Source organism: Podarcis gaigeae (assembly GCF_964106915.1).
Source record: "Podarcis gaigeae genome assembly, chromosome: 15".
Classification (NCBI taxonomy): domain Eukaryota; kingdom Metazoa; phylum Chordata; class Lepidosauria; order Squamata; family Lacertidae; genus Podarcis; species Podarcis gaigeae.
Genome location: NC_139692.1, coordinates 44854079 through 44874733, shown reverse-complemented (window position 1 = coordinate 44874733; position 20655 = coordinate 44854079). Strand labels below are relative to the sequence as shown.

Here is a 20655-nt window from a genome sequence, read left to right as displayed (position 1 = left end):
AGGTACAGGTGGGACTGCTGGAAGGCAGCCCCCTCCCCCAAAGCACACACAAGATTCTCTGGATCCCTGGGGAGTAGGGTATTCCCTAGTGGTGAGAACATTGTGTTGGACACTGGGAAGGAAAAACGGGGAACAGAGGTAACTTTTCTCTGCTATCTCTTCCATCCTTCTCAATAATTCTGTCTCCCCTGGTATGCTTTCTCTATCACCAACAAGATAATGAACTACTGAGACCCACACAATTGTTCTTGGGGCATGTTTATTGCAGCACGTAAGCATAAACAGTTGTGGGGCACAGCAAGAGTGCAACAGGGCAGTCGGGCCCCACCTACCTACCCCCAAGCCATTTCCTCCCCGATGACCACAGGCTGTTCTGATGGGGGGGTTTTTTGGGGGGGGGAGTCTAAGCACTCCGAGGGTCCAGAATTTTCCCAATAAAAAGGAGAGTGCCTGTGTCATTGTCCCGAAGCACAAACAGGAAGGGTCTGTCCAGGTGGTAGTCTATGGCGAAGTTCAGGGGTCCGGTCATCTCTGGAGCAGACACAGGGCGTGCGCCGTCTTCTCTAAGCTCAAGGACTACTTTGTGCTGTGCGTGGGTGAGCTTGACAGGCTTCACAGCGATCTTGCTGAAGTCGGGAGTCGAGAAGAGTGCCTGGAGCCCTGTGAGGAAGGAGGATGTCTCATTAGCTGGGGGGAGAACTGGCCAGGGCTGCAGCCAAGCTGCGTCTCCTGGGCTCCTAGCCAAAAAGAAGAGGACAACACTGACTTCCTGCAGTTGCCCTATGGCTGCCACAAGTGAAGTTTACTTGTTCAGAAGATTAGACGGGTTCACTGGAAGAGTAGAGGAAGCAGCCTTAGACCAAGCCATCTAGCTCAGCAGTGTCTGCACCGACTGGAAGGGAAACAGCCCACCTGGAGACTCCGCAAATTGAACCTGAGGCCCTTCTTCAGGCAAAGCATGTGCCTCTTATCCTGCCCATCCCCAACGCGGACAGTCTCTAGGAATGGCCTTCCATGTTCAAAGGCAGCCAGTGCAAAAATAAGGGAAGGGAAGGGGCTTGTAACCTGCAGTGCTTCATCCCCCCTGCTGGGTGTGTCTATTTTGCCAAGTGCAGCACTGCACTGGCGCTCTCGCCCCACCTCAGCTGCAGAACTGGGCTGGGTACATACGCATTTCCTGGAGTGTGCTGGCAAGGTTCGTCTCAGAGGTCATCTTGAGCTGGGGTAGGCTCAGCACCGCCTGGACGGTCTTCAGCTGCCTGTCTATGTCATGAATGAACTCAGAGGTGAGGCTCTCTTCAATCAGCGTCATGTTTTGGGTCACACTCTGGGGCAGGAAGAACATGATGCTGACACTTCCTGCCAGGGGCAGCTGAGCAATCTAGAAATGGGAGTCGGAGAAAGTGAAAGGTGTTAGGTGCTGACATTTCAAAGGAGTTCCTCCATCTGTGCTCCTTGCAGGGCTTTGACCCACTTGCTCAGCCCAGGACCCCACCCCCCAAAGAACGTTGCAGAGTGAGCTGTCTGCCCCACTGTTACAAAGGTAATTAATTTCCCTCTGTTCGTGTCTTAGCCATCATAGATGGCTTGAGAAATGTTGCCACAGCCCAGGGGTTCCCAGCCTGTGGGAAGAAGCTTAAGCTCCAGAGGAGGATTTTTGGATGTGTTTGTCACTGGGACTATGGGTGCAGCTCTTTGGGAAGCAAAAGGGGGAGATGTTGACTGAGCCGGGGCAACAGTCGTAGGCAGGTGGAAACTGGGGTCTTGGGGTGTTTAGAAGGCTTGAATCCTGCCTACACACATATTTGCACACGCACACATATATCCATGGGGCATTTGTACCTGCAACACTTAAGAACACCCTTCATTCTCTATTGCAGCAGCTGGCTAGGGTCCTACCACTTGAAAAGAGGCACTTTTGAAAATGAAAGAGATGGCCCAATCAAAGTTGTTCTCAGTGCATAAGCTGCAGTTTACAATCCCTTCTTTTTCATCCCCAGCTTCCAAGTTTAGCTTGCAAATGTGCTGCAGAAATTGACATACAGTGGTACCTTGGGTTAAGAACTTAATTCATTCTGGAGGTCCGTATCTAACCTGAAACTGTTCTTAACCTGAAACACCACTTTAGCTAATGGGGCCTCCTGCTGTTGCTGCGCCGCCAGATCATGATTTCTGTTCTCAACCTGAAGCAAAGTTCTTAACCTGAAGCACTATTTCTGGGTTAGCAGAGTCTGTAACCTGACGCGTATGTAACCTGAAGTCTATGTAACCTGAGGTACCATTGTACTTGCAAAATTTGCAATTCTTCATGAACCAAAATAACCCCATCTTATGTAGCCTGGTTCTCCTGGCCTTCAGCCCAAACAAGCAATGGATTGTGCTGCTCTCTGACTTGGACCTCTGAGAGAAGTCACAGGGTGGGAGGGACTGCTCCAGATGTGTGGATGAGTTGCCAACCTGCAAGGAACTGGGGAATCTTTGCAGGCCAGTTTTAGCTTATAGCAGGGCAGAGCCACCCATGGAGGTACATCATTGGCACACATTTATATTTCAATAGCATATCCATCCAGAGGTTCAAATCCATCCTCAGGGTGGATCTTGGGCAGATGGCAATATCTGGCCGCTTCTCAGTTTAGCTGGCCAAATGAAGCTGTTCCCTTCTTGTCACAAATTTAGTCATGAGAGGGAGCAAATGGTGAAGGAAGGCCTGCCTGCCCTTATACTGTGAAGCAGGCAGGGAGACCCTTTCTGCAGGGTCTGCTCCCTGTACTGACCTTGCAGTTGAGCTCAGAGTCAAAGCCGTACTTGAGGATGGCTTTGGGATCTGACATCATGGGCACTTTCACCGTCCGGCCCTCGTCCAGATGGAAGTCCTGCAGCTTAGTCAGCCTGGTGTCAAACCTGGTGACCCACTGCCCTGTTATTAGAGAAGGGAAAGAAATGTTATCGAGTTCCTAATTCCCTCTTCCTTCGAAAAGCTTCAGCTGGAACAGTGACTCCCCCTGGGGAGAAGCAGAAGACACAGCCCAGCCTTCACCCTCCTCTGTGATCCTAACCTCAAGGAATTGGAGACACCTCTTGTCACCCCAAGGTGCCCGCCACTGGACCTTACCTTCTCCGTTCCTTGAGCACCTCTCTCGGCATGTCTCCCCTTACCTTTGAAATAGGCTGCCCCAAGGAGCAGGATGCTAATTCCAGCAGGGATCTCGCCAAAGAACCTCGTGACCTTCCCGCCAGTCCGCTGCTGCACCCAGTTGTTGATCTCTTGCAGGTCTGCCCGGGCGTTTCCACTCAGCACTCTGGGGCGGACTCCATAGGCCTTGTCCAGCTCATTCACAAACCCAATTTTCATTTTCAGCCCTAGGGGAGTGGGAAGGGGTGAGACCAGAAAGCTCCCATCCTGCTCAGTACTTGGAGGTGATGTCTTAACAGCCTGTACTCATGCAGCCACAGATGTGGAGGCAGCCAAAGGTGACCTGGTCCAGCCTACTTGCATAGAGCCCAGAGGCAGCCAATGAGAAAACCCTTCCAGGCACTAAATCTGAAGTAACTTTAGCAGTTCTCAACAGGACCTGTTTCGTAGGAAACAGTGAGAATCGTGCAGAAGGCAGGCGTTAATTCTGCCTTGGACTTTGAGGCTGGGCTGGTGCTCACTGGCTCCAAACAGCCTGGGCCAAATTGCTCATGAGACTGACAGACTTTTTAATAGAGTGGCTAGGTTAGGCGGCGCCTGCTGCCCAAATAGCCAATCCTACCAAGGCAAATGGGTACATCCTGCAAGTACGGATGATTTGATTTGGGGACCAGGAATTGCTGCTTGCTGGACCATGTTCCCCGTGGCCGCCCACTCTGCCTCCTTGCCATCCCCTGTGACATGGGGAGCAGGGCCACAAGGTTTACTTCTCTCCATGATGAGGCGGAAGACGCTCTTCAGGCCTTTGGAGGGAGCCGCCATGGTGGTCAGGAGCTCCTTGTATGTGCTGTGGATCCCGGCCTTGTCAAGCATGTCGTAGAACAGAGCACGAGAGATTATACCTTCGGTCCGTTCTCCTGCCCCTACGAACCACAAAGAAAAAGGCCTGTGAAATTTGCCTTCCCGGGATGGGTGATGTTAGGAATGGATGGAACAGAACTGAGCTCACCAAGGGAAATGCCAGAGAGAGCCGTGGCAATGCTGAAGGGGGACAGCAGGACGTTGGCGCTGGGAGCCTGGCTGGATTGCTGGCGGTACAGGTCATAGCCAAAGTTGGAGACGGCAGCTGCTAGCTTGTTGAGAGGGCTCTTGAAAAAGGGGTCCTCCTCCTCAGTTCCCTCTGTGTTGTCGGGTTCAGGATCCTGTGAAAGGCAAAATTTGCTTGCTCAGAATTGTCCCGTCCCTAAGACTCCTTCCATTTGTCTGAATGCCTTAAAGAGAGCCTTCGCCGCTGCCACGCCCTCCAGATGTTTTGGACAAGGGTTGATGGGAGCTGTAGTCTAAAACATCTGGAGGGCATCAGGTTAACAGAGGCCGCTGTAGAAACATCCTAGGGACTTCTCAAAGTACAAAAGCGAGAAGGCAGCATATGGGTTTTCATCCCCAGCTTGCCATGGGCTAGGCTATGCAGCCCGTCCCTGCCCCTTTTTCTAGTTTTTAAACAAAAGAGGACATGCAGAATGCCTCAGGGGTGGTGTTCAGTATTTTGGGAGGAGCCCTGAAGCCTCAGACAGACCTGTGGGCTGCTCCTGGTACCAGAGTCCTGGCTTCTGCAGGAAATGGCTAGGAGTCCCAGCCACAGAAGAACCACCAGATGTCGCATGGCGGGGCCTGGAGAGGAAAGAACGAACAAGTTTAACTGCTGTCCCCCTCAGCCTTTTCTCTGGAGCTGGAGCTGCAAATACAGGACAGAGCACTGAGGCAGGAACTCATTTCCCAGGACTTTCATTTAAAACAAACCAAGAAAACCTCACTTCCTGTTTCATTAAAGAGAAGACTGCAGTGGGCATTGGCTTTGTACTTGCTGATGTCTTACTAACTGCCCTGCTCCCATGAGCCAGCAGAAGCAATAAAACTACAAGTAATATTTACTATTTCCACCCCCCTTGTGAATATTCCAAGCAAGAAACAATGAAAGAATCACAGCTCAAGTCCAATGTTTGTCACGGTCCTAAACATGAATCAAAACCTTGAGCTTTTAAGACTTCCCTATAACTTCTAATAATTTGTGCAATTCCTTGGACTGCCACAGGCACCTCTTTCCCCCATCGTGAGTCCTTCAGTCCCAATGGGACAAATGGACTGGGGCAGGGGAAGCAGACCTCTTGTTTTGCAGGATTCTGGCGTGAATCCATCACTTGTGTTTGCAGGGGATAGACTTAGATACTGCCGCATCCAGTCCAAAGAGTAGCCTGTATCCCCAGCAGACACCAAAGCCCTGTCCCTGAAAGCTGGCGCCACAAGGGCTGTGTGGAAATAGTAGTTAGGTCTTTAAAAGGCTGCAATTAAAGGGAAGGCAGCCAAATCACCAGGATGGCACAAAAGTTTCAAATTACTGCAGATCTAGATCATCTCTCAAGCACACTCTTCTCCCCATTTGTGATTCCCAGCAACTGGTATGGAGAGGCATTTACTATTTCCAATAGTGGAGGCAGAATTGTGGAGCCCTCTCCTCTGTGGATTTCTCTAATCCTCTCCCAGCGTTGCCCTTTCCTGAACCTTTTCCAGCTCTCCAATATCCCTTTCTAGTTTGTTTGACAGACTACTGTATTTTAATATTTTGTTGGAAGCCGCCCAGAGTGGCTGGGGAAACGCAGCTATATGGGCGGGGTATAAATAAATAAGTTGTTGTTGTTATGAAGCGACCAGAACTGGACACGTATTCCAAATGCAGCCACACCATAGATTTTTATAATGGCATTATGTCATTGGCAGTCTTATTCTGTGTCCCTTCCCTAATTGTGCGAGGTGACCAGAGAAGAACTAGAGAGAGAGAGAGAGAGATTGTGTGTGTGTGTGTGTGTGTGTGTGTGTGTGTGTGTGTGTGTGTGTGTTGCCTTATTTAGATGCAAATGGCATGTTGGTCGTAACCCCATTCCACACTGGGGAAGAGGGCCTCAAAAGGGAGATGATCATGCTCCAGCTTGATCACCATTGCCAGGCTGAGAATTTCCACATTTGCCAAAAACCTATGCTGAAACTCTGCTTGTTGCTTGCTTGCTTGCTTGCTTGCTTGCTTGCTTGCTTGCTTGCTTGAGTGGGCCTAGACATCTGGATCCCATTAGCACAAAACTTAAGCACACAGCCAAAATGAGAAAAATAAGAGCTACTACTTTAGCCAACATTGGGTGGTTCCTGGGACAGGGTGGTCCACCCCCTCTTTGTAAGTTGCTTCTATGAAGGAGAAGAATCTAGACTCTGAACCTCTCTCTCTCCCCCCCCCCCACACACACCAGAGGCACCTGAGGCAAGAGAAAAGGAGCTGTCAGATGAGGTGGTGGGTGATCTCTGCCATCTGCAAGTCTGAAATAAAAAGGCAGGTTTCTTTCTGAAAGGTGGACTGAGGCTTTGTTCTCTCAGGGTGGAATTTTTGCAGCTGTCAGAGGATTTGCCATTAGCACCCTGGCGCCCTGGGTAGGATTTACAAAAACAGCCCTATTCTTACAAAATCTCACACTGGGACCTTCTTTCTCCAAGTGAAAAAATGGAGGTGTTGCCTGGCTCTTAATTGATGCTGCCTCCTGGGCAGAACCAGTGGAGCTGATGGTGCTTTCTCTTAAACTCTCATTTGGTTTCTGTTGCAGAGACAATACTTCTAAAGTAGGGCACAAGTTGACGGAAGAGGGTGAAAAAATGGACATTGCTCCCATGTCCCCCACCCCACCCCAATATGACCTTTTTTTCCTTTTGAGTTTTGCCTTCCTGCTGCGCTGTGCTCTACGCCCCAAAGAAAAGTAGCCTTACACCCACCCACACCCCTGGGCAGTTGGAATAAGCTCCTCTGAGCACCCCCTTACCTCAGGCTCCTGTCCTCCACTGCAGTCCTTCTTGACCAGGCTGTGTGTGAGTGTGTGTGGAGCTTCACATCTGCCTGGGCTGCTGCTGCTGTGGCTGCCAGCCCACAGGCTATCCCAGCCCAGCCATCAGCAGGCTTCAAGTTACAGCTCCCCTCTTAAAGCAGCCTCCTTTTGTTTTCCACACTGCATGGACAGCTGTGCTGAGAGGCAGAGCATAAGAGCCTGGCTGCTGGATCAGGGAGGAGTGAGAGACCCATCTAGTCCAGCATCCTTTCCAGGACCCGAGTACAAGAGCACTCTCCCCTTCTATGGGGTCAGAGCATAATCACCATTGGCCAGTAGCCATTGACGACACCCCTGCTCCATGAAGCTTGGCCCAGGCTGGAAAAGGGGAGCCTAGCAGAGCCAAGATCATCTTGCCAGCAGACGAGTCCTGGGATTGGAGGTGTGCTGCTAGTATGAGATGGGGTGGAGTCTTAATTACCCACCCTGCACACACATGTGCAGACACAGAACATGCTTTGTGGGTGCACACTTGTATTTATTCAAATGCTGGGACAGATTAATAATTAACCAACCAAGTTTAATTTCTTCATAACCTAGATGCTAGACTGCTAAACACTTTTCTGACATTCTGCTACTTTGGCAAAGTTCCTCATCCTTAACCCTTCAAAGATTGGCTTGAAAGTGTGGGCAAAACCTGGTGATGGCAGAGAGACGAAAGAGCTCAGCAGGAGTCCTGGTTCTCGGTGGTCAGGGCTTTGCTCAGTTATTTGCTTCTGCCCAAGGAAATTCTGTTGTGGCAATAGGTAAAGGACCCCTAGACAATTAAGTCCAGTCAAAGGCGACTATAGGGTGTGGTCTCATCTCGCTTTTCAGGCCCAGGGAGCCGGCGTTTGTCCACAGACAGCTTTCCGAGTCATGTGGCCAGCATGACTAAGCTGCTTCTGGCACAACGGAACCCCGTGACAGATGCCAGAGCGCACGGAAACACCGCTTACCTTCCCACCAGAGCGGTACCTATTTATCTACTTGCACTGGTGTGCTTTTGAACTGCTAAGTTGGCAGGAGCTGTGACAGAGCAATGGGAGTTCACCCCGTCCTGCGGATTCGAACCACCAACCTTCTGATTGGCAAGCCCAAGGGGCTCAATGGTTTAGACCACAGCGTCACCCGCATCCCCTTTACCTTTACCTTTGTGGCAATAACCTAACCTTGAGAATTCGTCCTCTGGGTGCCACAGTCCCTGGCTAGCATAGTGCAGTGTTTTGCTTGTTCAGCAGTGGGATTCTGAAATGAGGAGAGAGCATCTTATGCCCTAGACTGCCAAGCCAGTCTGAAGACTTGGATGATACCCTCCTGGAGCAGACGGCCACACATTCAAAAAGGAGACAGATCGTAGTCATGGAAGATTTCAACTACCCCAATATCTGTAGGAACTCAAACTCTGCCAAGAACATAAGGTCCAACAAATTCCTCAGTTGCCTCTCTTGACAGTGACACCATCACCCTGAAGGTGAAAGAAGCAACAATGGGATCATCTGTCTTGGACCGGACCCTCACCAACTGAGGAACTGATCAACCTTGGGAGGAAGTGATCATGTCCTCTTGGGTTTCATGATACAGAGGCAAGGGAAAACGGAGTGTAGACAGACATGCACTCTGGACTTTAAGAAGGCCAATTTCAAAAAGCTTAAGGAACTACTGGGTGAGATCCCATGAACAGAAATACTCAAAGAGAAGATGAATGGGAGTTTCTTAAAGGTGAAATATTGAAGGCCCATGTAACTACCGACCAGTCAGCTTGATGTGGATACCAGGAAATGTCCTACATCAGATAATTAAGTCTATGAGCACTTAGAAAAGGATGCTGTGACTACTAAGACCCAGCATGGGTTTCTCATGCCAGACGAATCTCATTTCTTTTTTTGATAGTTATAAGCTTGGTGGATCAGGGGAATGTTGTGGACATAGTGTATCTTGATTTCCGAAAGACTTTTGACAAAGTTCCCCATGATACTCTTACAGAGAAGCTAGCAAAATGTGGCCTGGACGAAGTAACTGTTAAGTGGTTTTGTTGTAGGTGATTGACTGAATCCAAAGAGTGCTCACTAAGGGTTCCTCATCATCCTGGAATAAAGTGACAAATGGGGTGCCACGGGGTTCTGTCCTGGGCCTGTTGTTGTTCAACATTATTTATAAACAACCTGGATGAAGAAATTGAGGGGGTGCTCATCAAGTTAGCAGAAGACAACAAACTGGGAGGGGTAGCTAATGCCACAGAATACAGAATCAGAATTCAAGATGACCTTAACAGATTGGACACCTGGGCCCAAACTAGTAAAATGAATTTCAAAAGGGACAAATGCCAGGTTATAAACTTAGGAAGGAAGAACCAGCTGCATAAATGGAAGATGGGGGACACCTGGCTTGCCAGTAGTACATGTGCAAAGGATCTAGGGGTCTTAGTAGACCACAAGCTGAACATGAGTCAACAGTGTGATACAACAGGGGGGAAAGCTAATGCTATTCTAGGCTGCAGCAACAGAAGTATTGTGTCCAGATCAAGGGAAGTAATAGTACCGCTCTATTCTGCCTGGGTTGGACCACTCCTGGAATACTGTGTCCAGTTCTGGGTGCCACAATTTTAAAATGCCATTGGTAAGCTGCAATGTGTGCAGGGGAGGACAACAAAGATGGTCAAGGGTCTGGAAACCAATCCTTATGAGGACTAGTTGAGGGAGTTGGGTGTGTTTAGCCTGGAAAAGAGGAGACTGAGAGGAGATATGAGAGCCATCTCCAGCTATCTGAAGGACTGTCACATGGAAGATGCGAGCAAGCTTGTTTTCTCCTGCTGCGGAGGTTAGGACCCAAGTGAATGGATTCAAATGACAAGAAATGAGATCCTGGCTCAACATTAGGAAGACCTTTCAGACAGTAAGAGCTGTTTGACATTAGAACAGTCTCCCTCAGGAGGTGGTGGGCTCTGCTTCATCGGAGGTTTTTACGCCGAGGTTGGATGGCCATCTGCCATGGATGCTTTAGCTGAGATTCCTGCATTGCAGGGGGTTGGACTAGATGACCCTGGGGTTCCCTTCCAACTCTACAGTTCTATGGAAAGAAGGTTTGAGCATCTGGAGGGGATCAGTTTGCTGGTCACAGGTGTGCAATGTGGGGAGTCAGTCTAATGGATTCCGGAGTGCAGCCAGAAGCAGATACCAACTTTCAGTTCCGCATTGTGGCTGCTTGTGCAGCTGCTTTAAATAAGGAGCTGGGAATACAGAACTGGGAAGTCTTAACCAACCTCAGTCTCATCCCCCCCATGAGTCACTGGAGATCCCCAAGCAATTCTCTCCCCACACCCAGTAGCCTCCTTGTCTATCAAGGCCATTGGCATTTACATTCATATTCTCTCACACACTTGCTCTGTTGCTACAGCAATGTAAGTGTAAAACAGCCCAAGTGGGATGTTGCACAGAAAGGGCAGGGGCCCTTTACACAAACCCAACAAGCAAAGAGAACAAAGACTCCACAGTGCTCTGCAATGCCCTTCTTGAGAACTGTTTGCAGGATTCGAAGTGTGGTCAGTCACACACATTAGTGGCAACAGGCATTAGGATACCAGCAGGTTTATTTTCCTAGCAATTCCCAACACCCTTATTTTTTCTTGAGTTGTGCAGCACTACGCAGTCTATTCTGTTGCATTTTTGTGGCCACCTGAAAGGAAAAGTTGTGGTCTGGATATATTGTGGGGCTGCAGTACTGAAGAGAAGCTGGCGCCAAGACGGGAAGTGAGCCTGTAAACTCCCCAGGGCCTGGGCTGCTGCTGCTGCTGCTGCTGCTGCTGGTTCTTGTATTCTCTGCATCCTTTTATTTCACGGCACTCACAGCTCATTCATATCTGTGGCGCTTCAGATTCCTCAGCCAGTGTCTCTGCAGAACACAGAACCAGAGGAGGAGGTGCAACTTTGTGACCTTTTGCTCAGCTTTAATTCTAGGGCCAAAGGCCTGCAGGTCAGGGTGCAGGATCCCATCCGCAAGGGCCATTGAGAAGAAGATGAGTCAACAGGGCCATATTTTATAGCTTGCAGGACTGGGTACAGGATGGCAACCCACATCAGCAGCCAGTTAGGTGAAAGGGTGGCTTTTTGTTGTTTTCTGGACATTTGGGGAGAGGCTGCTGAAAAAAACCCTGACTGGCCACAACACATCCTGGAGGCCTCTGAGGCATTCAGGGCTTCTCTTGGTCCATGGAGCATGGAAAGAGCTTTCCATCATCTCCCACAGCACAGTCACTCGTCTTCCTCTCCTGAGGGGCGCTGGGGTTGGGGTTCCGGATGGCGCCCAGGAAGAGTGGGATGCCGGTGGTGTCCTCTTGGATGATGAAGAGGAAGGGCTGGTTGAGGTTGAAAACAGAGAGGGAGCGGAACATGGAGACACTGGTGGCGGCTGATGCCTCTACCCCGTCCTCAGAAAGCTCCAGGGCGGCTCTGTGCTGGACACTGGAGACCACGAGGGGACCCTCTGTTATGGGGTGGAAATTTGGGGCAGAGAACAGCTCACCAAGGCCTGCAAAGAAAGAGAGAGGAGTGAAGGCAGTACCAAGGGGGAAGCTGCAGGCTTCTCCAGAGAGAAAGCAGCCGTCAGTCAGGATGGTGCTGGTGCAGAACATCAGCAGCGTTTGTGACCCAAGACTATTCTCAGGGCTGTGTATATTTGGGGGATGAGGAGAATTTCCACCCACCCACAGCCTGAATTCTGCCGCTGCATTAAAATCGTTAAAATGGAGCGCCTGTATGTTTTACTAAGGAGGCAGAATTTCTGCTGCTTCCAAGACTAGCTTGAAACAGAAGCTGGACTTCTGGAGCGGAGATGGCAGAAGAGTTAGGGAAAAGTCACACACGTTTAATCTGTGAGTGAAAAAGAAAACTGCTGCCAGTGACTTGCTTGCAATACCAGAGCAGCCCATTTCACAACATTAAGCCTCCATCTGGAAGCATCTGAAGAGCCACTGTGGAGGAAGCAGAGGGAAATGAGGACACAAACAGCCACTCGCCAACATGCCCTGCTAAGGGTCTGAAAGCTCTTTCCAACCTCTGTCTGGTGAGGACTCCAGAACATATCAGAAGCTGCCTGCACCCATTTCCACAGACAAGTCTTCAGATAATGTGTGTCTGAGGTCACAGGAGCACAAGGCAGGGACTGCATTTAACACAGGGATCTGCCTTGGAGTGCGGAACCTGTAGATCTCTGGCTCTCCTTGGACTGCAGAGTCCACCATCCTTGACAGCTGGCCTTGCTGGCTGCTGGGGCTGCCAGGAGGCCAACTGGCAGCAGTGGCTTCTCCAGGGCTTGGGGCAGGGGGACACAACCTGGGACCTTCTGCATGCAAAGCAGGAGTTATGAAGCGTGGCCCATAAGGCAGCAAGGTGGCTGAGGGTACCCAAAACCGTCCTGTAAAGGCGAACAGTGAAGCAGGCTGGCCCCCTCGATCCCTCCCTCCTCTTACCCAACTGGCGGAGGGCTTGCTCTAGGTTCAGGTGGTGCTGCAGGTGCAGTTTGGGCATCTTCACCATGGTGGGCCTCTCCTTGGGGAAGTGGCTTTGGAGGTTGGCCTGGCTGAGATCGGAGAGCAGCCGAGAGAAGTTCTGCTCAGGGTGGTTTGGAAGGATGGCCACAAAGCTCGTGTTGCCCTTGAAGGGGAACCTGGCCACCTGGGAGAGAAGCACAGGGAAGCTTCAGCAGGGGCAGCCCAACAGAACATTATTTGTGGATATGAAAGGGCAACTGCGAAGAACAGAGGAGAGGAGCAGCAGCAGGACGGCCTTTGCCTTGAGCCCTCCTCTCGTCTGCTCCAGGGGCAGGAGAAAGGCCCAGGCTCACCCCACGTGGGAAGGGAAGGAGGCCAACGATCTCCCAGGCACTTTGACCTGATGCCAGACCCTTGGGCAGCATCAACAACAAAAGTTCCCACCCCCCTGTTACCCCACCTGGACATCCTGGGCCTCCAGGTTGAACCAGCTGAGAGGGTAGACGCGAGCCCGCATCATCTCCACGGAGACGGTGAATTCATCATCCAGGTAGAATGTGTCAGGCTCAGTCAGAAGGGGATCAAACTTGGTCTTCCAAAACCCTGCCCAAAAGAGGGAATAAAAAATTGATTGAGGAGAGGAAAGGCAGCATCTGGAAACCAAGCCCCCTGGAGTCCTGTCTCCAGTTCTGGGCACTGCAGAGGATATTGACAAGCTGGAAGGTGGGCAAAGGAGGGCAACTGAAATAATGAGGGTTCTGGAAAACAACCCTTATGAGGAATGGTTGAGGGAGCTGGGCATGTTTAGCCTGTGTGATAGGAGACTAAAAGGTGCCATGATAGTCATATTCAGATAACTGAAGGGCTGTCACAGGGAAGATAGAGAAAGAGCTTATTTTCTGCTGCTCCAGAGGGTAGGACCTGAGCCAATGGATCAAATTGCAAGAAACTAATGATTAGGAAGAACTTTCTGATGGCTTGACAGTGGAGTGGGAGGTGGCGGACTCTTCTTCCCTGGAGGTTTCTCAGCAGAGGTTGGATGGCCATTTGTCAGGGATGCCTTAATTGTGATTCCTGCATTGTTTCCAAGCACAATTCAAAGTGTTGGTGCTGACCTTTAAAGCCTCGGTCCAGTATACCTGAAGGAGCGTCTCCATCCCCATTGTTCTACCCAGACACTGAGGCCCAGCGCTGAGGGCTTCTGGCGGTTCCTTCGCTGTAAGAAGCCAAGTTACAGGGAACCAGGCAGAGGGCTTTCTTGGTAATGGCACCCGCCCTGTGGAACGCCCTCCCACCCGATGTCAAAGAGAAAAACAACTGCCAGAATTTTAGAAGACATCTGAAGGCAGCGCTGTTTTTTTGTTGTTGTTGTTGCTTAGTCTTCCACTGCCTCCCGCAGTGTGGTCAAACCCATGCTCATAGCTTTGAGAACACTGTCCAACCATCTCGTACTCTGTCGTCCCCTTCTCCTTGTGCCCACCATCTTTCCCAACATCAGGGTATTTTCCAGGGAGTCTTCTCTTCTCATGAGGTGGCCAAAGTACTGGAGCCTCAGCTTTACAATCGGTCCTTCCAGTGAGCACTCAGGGCTGATTTCATTAAGAATGGATAGGTTTGATCTACTTGCAGTCCATGGGACTCTCAAGAGTCTCCTCCAGCACCATAATTCAAAAGCATAAATTCTTCAGCGATCAGCCTTCTTTATGGTCCAGCTTTCACTTCCATACATCAGTATTGGGAAAACCATAGCTTGAACTATACGGCAAGGTGGCAAGGTGATGTCTCTACTGCAGCACTGTTTAGGGAAGTTTTAATGTTTAACAGAGTATTGTATTTTAATATTTTGTTGGAAGCCACCCAGAGTGGCTGGGGAAACCCAGCCAGACGGGAGGGGTATAAATAAGAAAATTATTATTATTGTTGTTGTTGCTGTTGTTGTTATTATTATTATTATTATTATTATTATTATTATTATTGCTGCTACTACTACTACTACTACTACTACTACTACTACTACAGGGGGTTGGGCTAGATGACACTCGGGCTCCCTCCCAACTGTGATTCTATGACAATCTTGCTTTTCCTGTAGGTGGACAAAACTACTGTCCATAAAACAATATTAAGTTATTAGGATCGATTAAAACGGGAGAAGCAGAGGCCTTGTTCACACAGTTACTTCTTGGGCTGCTGCAATAACTTAAAAGTTGACTGATCTGTTGGCTGTCCCAGCAGGTCAGGGGGGTGGGGGTGGGGAGGAGCAGCCCAGCTCACCTCGGAAGTGCACTGCATTGAGCAGCAGCATCACGACACTGGCCGGCAGCTCAGTCAGCATGGTGGGGATCTGTCCATGGGTCGCCTCTTTCACCCAGGTGTTGATGGCCGCCAGGTCCACCTCGCTGTTCCCAGACAGGGTGGCTGGCTTGGCCCCGTAGAACGTCTCTGAGTCCTCCAGGAACTGCTCTTTCACTAGGAATCCTGCAAAAGCACTGGATGTGAGGCACTCAAGAGTTTCCGCCCTCCCACTAAGACTGGGGTAAACCTGCTAGGATTCTCCCCAACCTATTTTTGGGCCAGGGGACTGCTGCTGCGTGGATTTCCCTCCTCCCCTGCACTCAAGGTCCTCGGGATTCAAACTTATTTGTGAATAGCAGCTGCCGGGGTGGGGACTCTTGATCCAGATGGGGACAGAGAGGGGTGCTCTTATCCTAATGAAAACTGCTACCACCCATCCAACCAATACTATTTGCACCATTCACATTATGATGCTTTGCTACTGGTGCATGGAGATGGATGGTGGTGACATTAGTTGGGAAAATTACATGGGCAAAAGGGTTAAGAAAAAAACACTTACTATTCCTCTCCAGTCCCAATACAGCTTCTCCCCCTGCCCCATCCCTCAATATCTGCTATCCATTAAAGGTTTAGTAGAGGTTTGCCTGAACCCTTATATATATATCCTCAGCTCAATCACTGAGATCACTCACAGAAGTGTCGCTGGTTGTTCCCTGAGTTGGTGAGGCTCGTTTGATAACAAGAGACCAAGCTTTTAGTGTCATTAGCCTCTACCACTGGAGATTCAGTGGCACCTTCTATGCCAACTTTTAAATGCCTGCTAAAAACCTTTATATTCTGCCAGCTATATTATTATTGTTATTTTGTTATACCTTGCCTTTTTCCCTGACAAGCCTACACAAGCAGTTAAGAATACATCTCCCACAATGGTCTGCTGATGTTTGTTTTTAATTCTTTGGCTTTTAACCTGTTTTTAACTTTTTATGATTCTACTTTCTGTTTTTATATTGGTAGGAACCGTTGTGATACATTTTTTTTAATGATACAGCGGTATACAAATATTTTTTAATAAGTAAAATAAGGAGAGAAATTCAAGCCACACCATGTGGAAGCGCCTGCTCTTCCCTTTCATGCCCAAAGGGCAGGCTCACTCGACTTCTTCTATTCCACACCTGCCTGTCCACACCTCTCACCTTTCTGTAGGTAAAGCCGGGCCGCGATGCTGAGCATCTGGCTGAGGTGCTGGGAGATGGTGCGCAGAGCCTGGTGTGGGCAGGGCACAGACTCCACGTGCAGGGCCTTCAGCAGCTGCTCCTCGGTCCGGTTGGCTGCGCCTGAAAGGGAAACCAGATTAACAGCAGCACAGTTAACACTCAGCTAACCTGGGAACGTGGTAACCTGACCCTTCAGATGCAGTAGCCCCGAGCGTGTGAGCGTGGCAGTCAGGCATGGAAGCCTCTTGCTTGCACTGGGCCACTGAGCTCCAAAGCGCTTGTCACATCAGCCAGGAGAGAGAGAGTTGCCCCTGTAGGCCCCATGTTAAAGCAGAAGAGGGCTAAAGACCTTTCATCACACAAGCAGGAAGAGGGAGGCTTCTGTGCTTAGCACTCTCTTATCCTTCAGTAACAGAGCACCAGCGTTGTAGGCAGAAGGTCTCTGGTGCAGCCCCAACGGCTGGGAAAGACTTCCTGCCTGAGACCCTGGAGAGCCACAGCTGACAGTGTGGAAAACGCCCAACTAGATGGACTGCTGGTCAGACCCTGTACAAGACAGTGTCTTCTGCTCCTACTCTTCCCGTCTCCATTGCAGAAATTCTCAGACTGTGCAGCCAACAAGGCTGCTCATGTGCTGGAGGAAATGTGCAGTTAACTGGAGTCCAGAGCGCTCAGTGGCTGGCAGGCTGCTTTGCTTTCACCCCTGCTGGGCGTGCATCCTGCCATCTCTGCATTGGTTGTTCATTCAGAGAGATGACAGGATTGCCTCTCCCCATGCACACAGGAGCCATCATTACTTGGAAGGAGATCTTTTCCACATCCCAAAAGCAAAACCCTTCTTTGCTGTTAACCACAAAAAGCACCTTTGCTTTTGAGTTCAGAAGAAGTCAGCAAAGAGGCTGTCTTTGAGGGATTTGGGGATACTGACCTAGAGCCAAGTGAGCCAGCGCCAGGCTGATGCTGAGGGGAGAGAAGAAGAGGTTGCCTTTGCTGTTCTCCAGTTCCACCTGCTGCAGGAGGTTAGCACCCAGCTTCATCACAGCCTCGGCCACCGCCTGCGTCTTCTCCAGAGGGATGTCCCTGTCACAGCTTCTTCCACGGTCATCATCCTCTGCCTCAGAAGAGCTCTGGGGCTCGCCCAGCTCTGTGGCTGAAACCTCCTCTGCCAGGCTTGGATCAGAGGGTGGCAGTATGGTGCCAAGGAGGCTCTCCGGGGTCTCGGATGCAGGTGGGAGCACCTCCGCCTCAGGCAAAGCAACCTCCGGCAGCAATGCTTCTTCCACCAATCCATCTGCTTCATCGCCCTGTGAAGAAATGGGCCCTAGGAGCTGAGGGTGGGGGGGAGGGGGAGAATGGGCAGCTAAGTCTGGGGTGGAAGGAGACATCCGGGTAGCTGAGGGGCAGAGGATGGGCTGGGCAGGCAAGAGGGCCCACCCTCTAAAGAAAGAAGCACTTGTTTTCACACTGGGTAAAAGCTGGCAAGTTCTCTGCTCGTCAGGAGACCAGGGAGCTGCTGCCAGTCAGAGCAGGCAGTGCTGGACTGCATGGACACAGAGACTGGCCTGATAGATGGTAGTTTTCATAAGCGTAAGAAAGGCCTTGCTGGGTCAAACTAAAGGGGCCCCATCTGGTCCAGCCTCCTGTCCTCACCGTGGCATCTGAATGCCCCAAGGGAAGCTCACAAGCAGGACCTGAGGTGCAACGGCAGGACTCTCCCCCTTGTGATTCCCAGCAGCTGGTATTCAGAGACAGAACACATAAAGGAATCAGAGCTAGCCTAAGTATTCCTTAAACCCTCATAAGGCAGCATACAGAAAAATAAAAGCAAGACACAAAATCACATTTCAGCAAAAACCAATCATTTAAAAGCAGCATAGGCCTGGAGAAAAAACCTGAAAGAAGTTTCAGCATCAGTGTCACTGTCAGGTCCTTTAAGACAGAGCTTGTGCCCTTCCAGGCGTCTCTGAACTGCAACTCCTACCATCATGGGAGTTCTAGTTCAGCAGCATCTGAAGGGCCAGCGATCGGTTCTCCACAGCTGCTTTGGGAGAAAGCCGCCTGAATTGACTGGGTTTGCAAGGCCCTTTTGAAAAGCTTCTTCTGGCAGGGAGTCCTCATGACAGTGTGGGGTCTCCGCTGAGGAAATCCTGCATGCGCTTGATTATTTTACCTTTAATAGTACTTCTCAGCAATTTACCTGGAAGAGAGGCCAAGCCTGTAACTTCCTGAATCCCTTTGTAAATATTGGTGTTGTGCTGGCTGCTTTCCAGTCCTCTGGGACCAAGGACACTCTTAGGAACGGTACATATTTTTGTTAGAAGATCAGTTTCACATTTGAGTTCCTTAAGAGCTCTTAGGCAATACCATCCAGATTATCCAGCACGGCCTGCCATCTCCTCTCTCGCTTGCCTCTGCTCCCAAAACTCCCTTTCTCGAAAATGTCATTGGAGGCTGAGAGATCTGCCCTGCATCTCCTGCAGCGATTCATCCTCTCGACCATCTCCTTTTGCACAGCTTTGGCTCCCTGGTTGTCCAGAGGCCCACCTTCCAGAAGATGCCCCCCAGCCCCAAACAAAACCAAGCCCTTCTTCCTGACAGCCATGTGCCCAAGCCCTTCTGTGGGGAACTTTTTAGAGAAAGCTGCCTCAACAGGTCCTGTCTTTGAACTTTCTACTTGCCAACCTAAATTCTGCTTCTGGGACTGGCTACGTTTGCTCACGCCACTGGTGTTGGCCTCTATATATGATTAAAATGTGGTGATGACCCAGGACCAGAACCATCACACAGCAATGTTACCCACCCTGCTCTCCATTCCCAAGTCCCGAATTCGACAGTATTTGCCTTTTAATTAAAAATAAACAAATTTTTAAAAAAGAGAAGCTGTGAGATTCATCTCCCCTTACCTGGAGAATGTTCCTCTGCCCGTCATCTTCAAAGGCATGGGCAATCGAGACCTAAAATAATAGAATCATAGAGTTGGAAGGGACCCCCCCCCAACGGTCTTGGAGCCAACTCCCTGCAGTGCCAGAGCCACGGATAAAAAATCCCTGACACCTGGCCATCCAACCTCCTGATTAAAGACCTCCACCACCTTCCCAAGGCGAGGGGGTTTGTTCCACAGGAAGCTCCCCCCACTTGGGAGACCAGCAGCACGTTCCAGGGGCCAGTCCCCCCACCCCTGGTCCCCACGCCCTCTCCTGCCCCTGCCCGTCTCCCCGCGAGTCTCCCTCGGCTGGGCTCTTCTGCCCCGGTCGGAGAGGAGGAGCTGGCCGGACCGTGGCCGGGACTTACCCCGTGGTGCGTCGCGGCCAGCAGGAGCATCAGTAGAGGCCAGGGCGGGGCAGCCATCTTTCGACGGAGGGGTGGAAGTCTGCCGGAGATGGGCGGATAAGTGATGCCTAGGGTGGCTTCGGGGTCCCGTCCCTCCTTCAAGACAGACCCGAGAGAGGGACTCACAGCCCCCCCAGCCGCTTTCCCTTCAGCTCACCCCCTGTCTGCCCCCCAAAAGGAGATCTCCACGGCAAGCCCCCCTTCCAGTCACCATCCTCTTCTAGACTGAGGGTTGCATACGTTTACATTCCACCCCGCGCCCCTTGGAGTTGGGACTTTGGTGGGTGGGTGGCTGTCCTTGCTTTTTGAAACGAAGCTCTTCAGGGACTCGCTCGGCTCCTTAACGCTTCCTGGGCGCAAGTTTGGGAGGGAAGGAGGCTGAGCCCCCACCCAGCTGCAGGCCGAGAGAAAGGGCAGGAGTGGGTGCTGGAAGCTCCAGCTGGTGCGTGAGGGCATGTGCTCTTTCCCTTCCACGGCCACAGAAGCCAGGGGTGGCGTAGTGAGTCAGTGTCGGACCTCGGGTTCAGATCCCGCAGCTCAGGCATGAAGCTCCCACGGAGTGTGAGCCTGGCGGCCAGTCACTCCTGTCTCTCGGCCTAGCCTACCTCGCAGGGTTGTCGTGGGGATTAAATGAGGAGGGGGATAATTGGACATGCCGCCTTGAGCTTCTTGGTGGGATACGAAATGCAATTAAATTAAATTAATAAAAGCCAGGGAAGCAGAGCCAGGAGATTCCCCCAAAGCCCCGCTTAGCAAAGCAGCCTTTCTCTGCCTTCAATCAGAGGACTCCAAACTGCCCCTTGCGCAAGGACTCCAAGCTCCGGCTCCCCTCCCCCCCCCCCAGCTCAAGCCCCCCATCTCACGTTGGTCCTGCACGGGGCTCTTCCTTGCGCCTGTCTCCTGCCGCCGCCGCCACCACTGCCAGCTTCGTTGAGGGGGGGGCGATTTTGCAGAAGTGGCCCCCAAGTTTCGCCAGGGACCAGCTGCAGGAGCAACGCCTACTCGCGGAATCTCTCCCCCTTCCTCACTACTTCACCACCCTCCGTGGGCAAATATTGACTTTTTCTGCATCTGGTTAAACATTTCTCCGGGAACTGTGTGGCGGCGTAGGAAGGGACCTGAGCAACAGGACCGAACCGCCTCCTCGCCTGCTGCCCGACGTGTGTTTAGGGTGGGCTGGGGAGCCTCCTAGAGGGCAAGGACGGGGGCCCTTTGCACCCCCCCCAGCCCAGCTGCAGCCTCCGTGCAGAGGCGAGCAACGCGGCCCCCTCAGCCGGCCCAGCTGGGACCACCGAAGGG

The 20655-nt window shown here is 51.1% G+C and overlaps 2 protein-coding genes across 3 annotated transcripts; both read right to left on the bottom strand.

The window, feature by feature from the left end:
• Nucleotides 1-242: 242 nt before the first annotated feature.
• On the bottom strand, nt 243-7375 carry SERPINF1 (serpin family F member 1). Its single transcript, XM_083715231.1, has 8 exons — nt 6991-7375; nt 4710-4804; nt 4143-4335; nt 3901-4056; nt 3157-3360; nt 2775-2917; nt 1171-1381; nt 243-660 (listed from the first exon to the last, which is right to left on the bottom strand). The coding sequence occupies exons 2-8, from the start codon at nt 4794-4796 to the stop codon at nt 404-406; spliced, it is 1251 nt and encodes a 416-aa protein (XP_083571357.1). The 5' UTR covers nt 4797-4804; nt 6991-7375; the 3' UTR covers nt 243-403.
• Nucleotides 7376-10603: 3228 nt separating this feature from the next.
• On the bottom strand, nt 10604-20397 carry SERPINF2 (serpin family F member 2). 2 transcript variants are annotated; one of them, XM_083715187.1, is made up of 9 exons: nt 20220-20397; nt 19318-19396; nt 18930-18980; nt 16955-17330; nt 16006-16146; nt 14792-14995; nt 12981-13123; nt 12500-12704; nt 10604-11559 (listed from the first exon to the last, which is right to left on the bottom strand). In XM_083715187.1, the coding sequence occupies exons 2-9, from the start codon at nt 19372-19374 to the stop codon at nt 11222-11224; spliced, it is 1515 nt and encodes a 504-aa protein (XP_083571313.1). In that variant the 5' UTR covers nt 19375-19396; nt 20220-20397; the 3' UTR covers nt 10604-11221. The 2 variants fall into 2 exon arrangements, with proteins under 2 accessions (XP_083571313.1, XP_083571312.1); XM_083715186.1 differs by having other exon boundaries at nt 16955-17354; nt 20220-20393.
• Between the last annotated feature and the right edge of the window lie 258 nt (nt 20398-20655).

Excerpts from the sequence above, each read along its gene's own strand:
- SERPINF2 (XM_083715186.1), bottom strand. The coding sequence starts at position 19,374 with ATGGCTGCCCCGCCCTGGCCTCTACTGATGCTCCTGCTGGCCGCGACG. Across the intron at positions 18,981-19,317 it reads TGGCCGCGACGCACCACGGG|GTCTCGATTGCCCATGCCTT; the intron begins GTAAGTCCCGGC and ends CTATTATTTTAG. Across the intron at positions 12,705-12,980 it reads TGGAGGCCCAGGATGTCCAG|GTGGCCAGGTTCCCCTTCAA; the intron begins GTGGGGTAACAG and ends CTTCTCTCCCAG.
- SERPINF1 (XM_083715231.1), bottom strand. The coding sequence starts at position 4,796 with ATGCGACATCTGGTGGTTCTTCTGTGGCTGGGACTCCTAGCCATTTCC. Across the intron at positions 4,336-4,709 it reads GTACCAGGAGCAGCCCACAG|GATCCTGAACCCGACAACAC; the intron begins GTCTGTCTGAGG and ends TGCCTTTCACAG. Across the intron at positions 1,382-2,774 it reads ACTCTGAGCTCAACTGCAAG|ATTGCTCAGCTGCCCCTGGC; the intron begins GTCAGTACAGGG and ends TCCCATTTCTAG.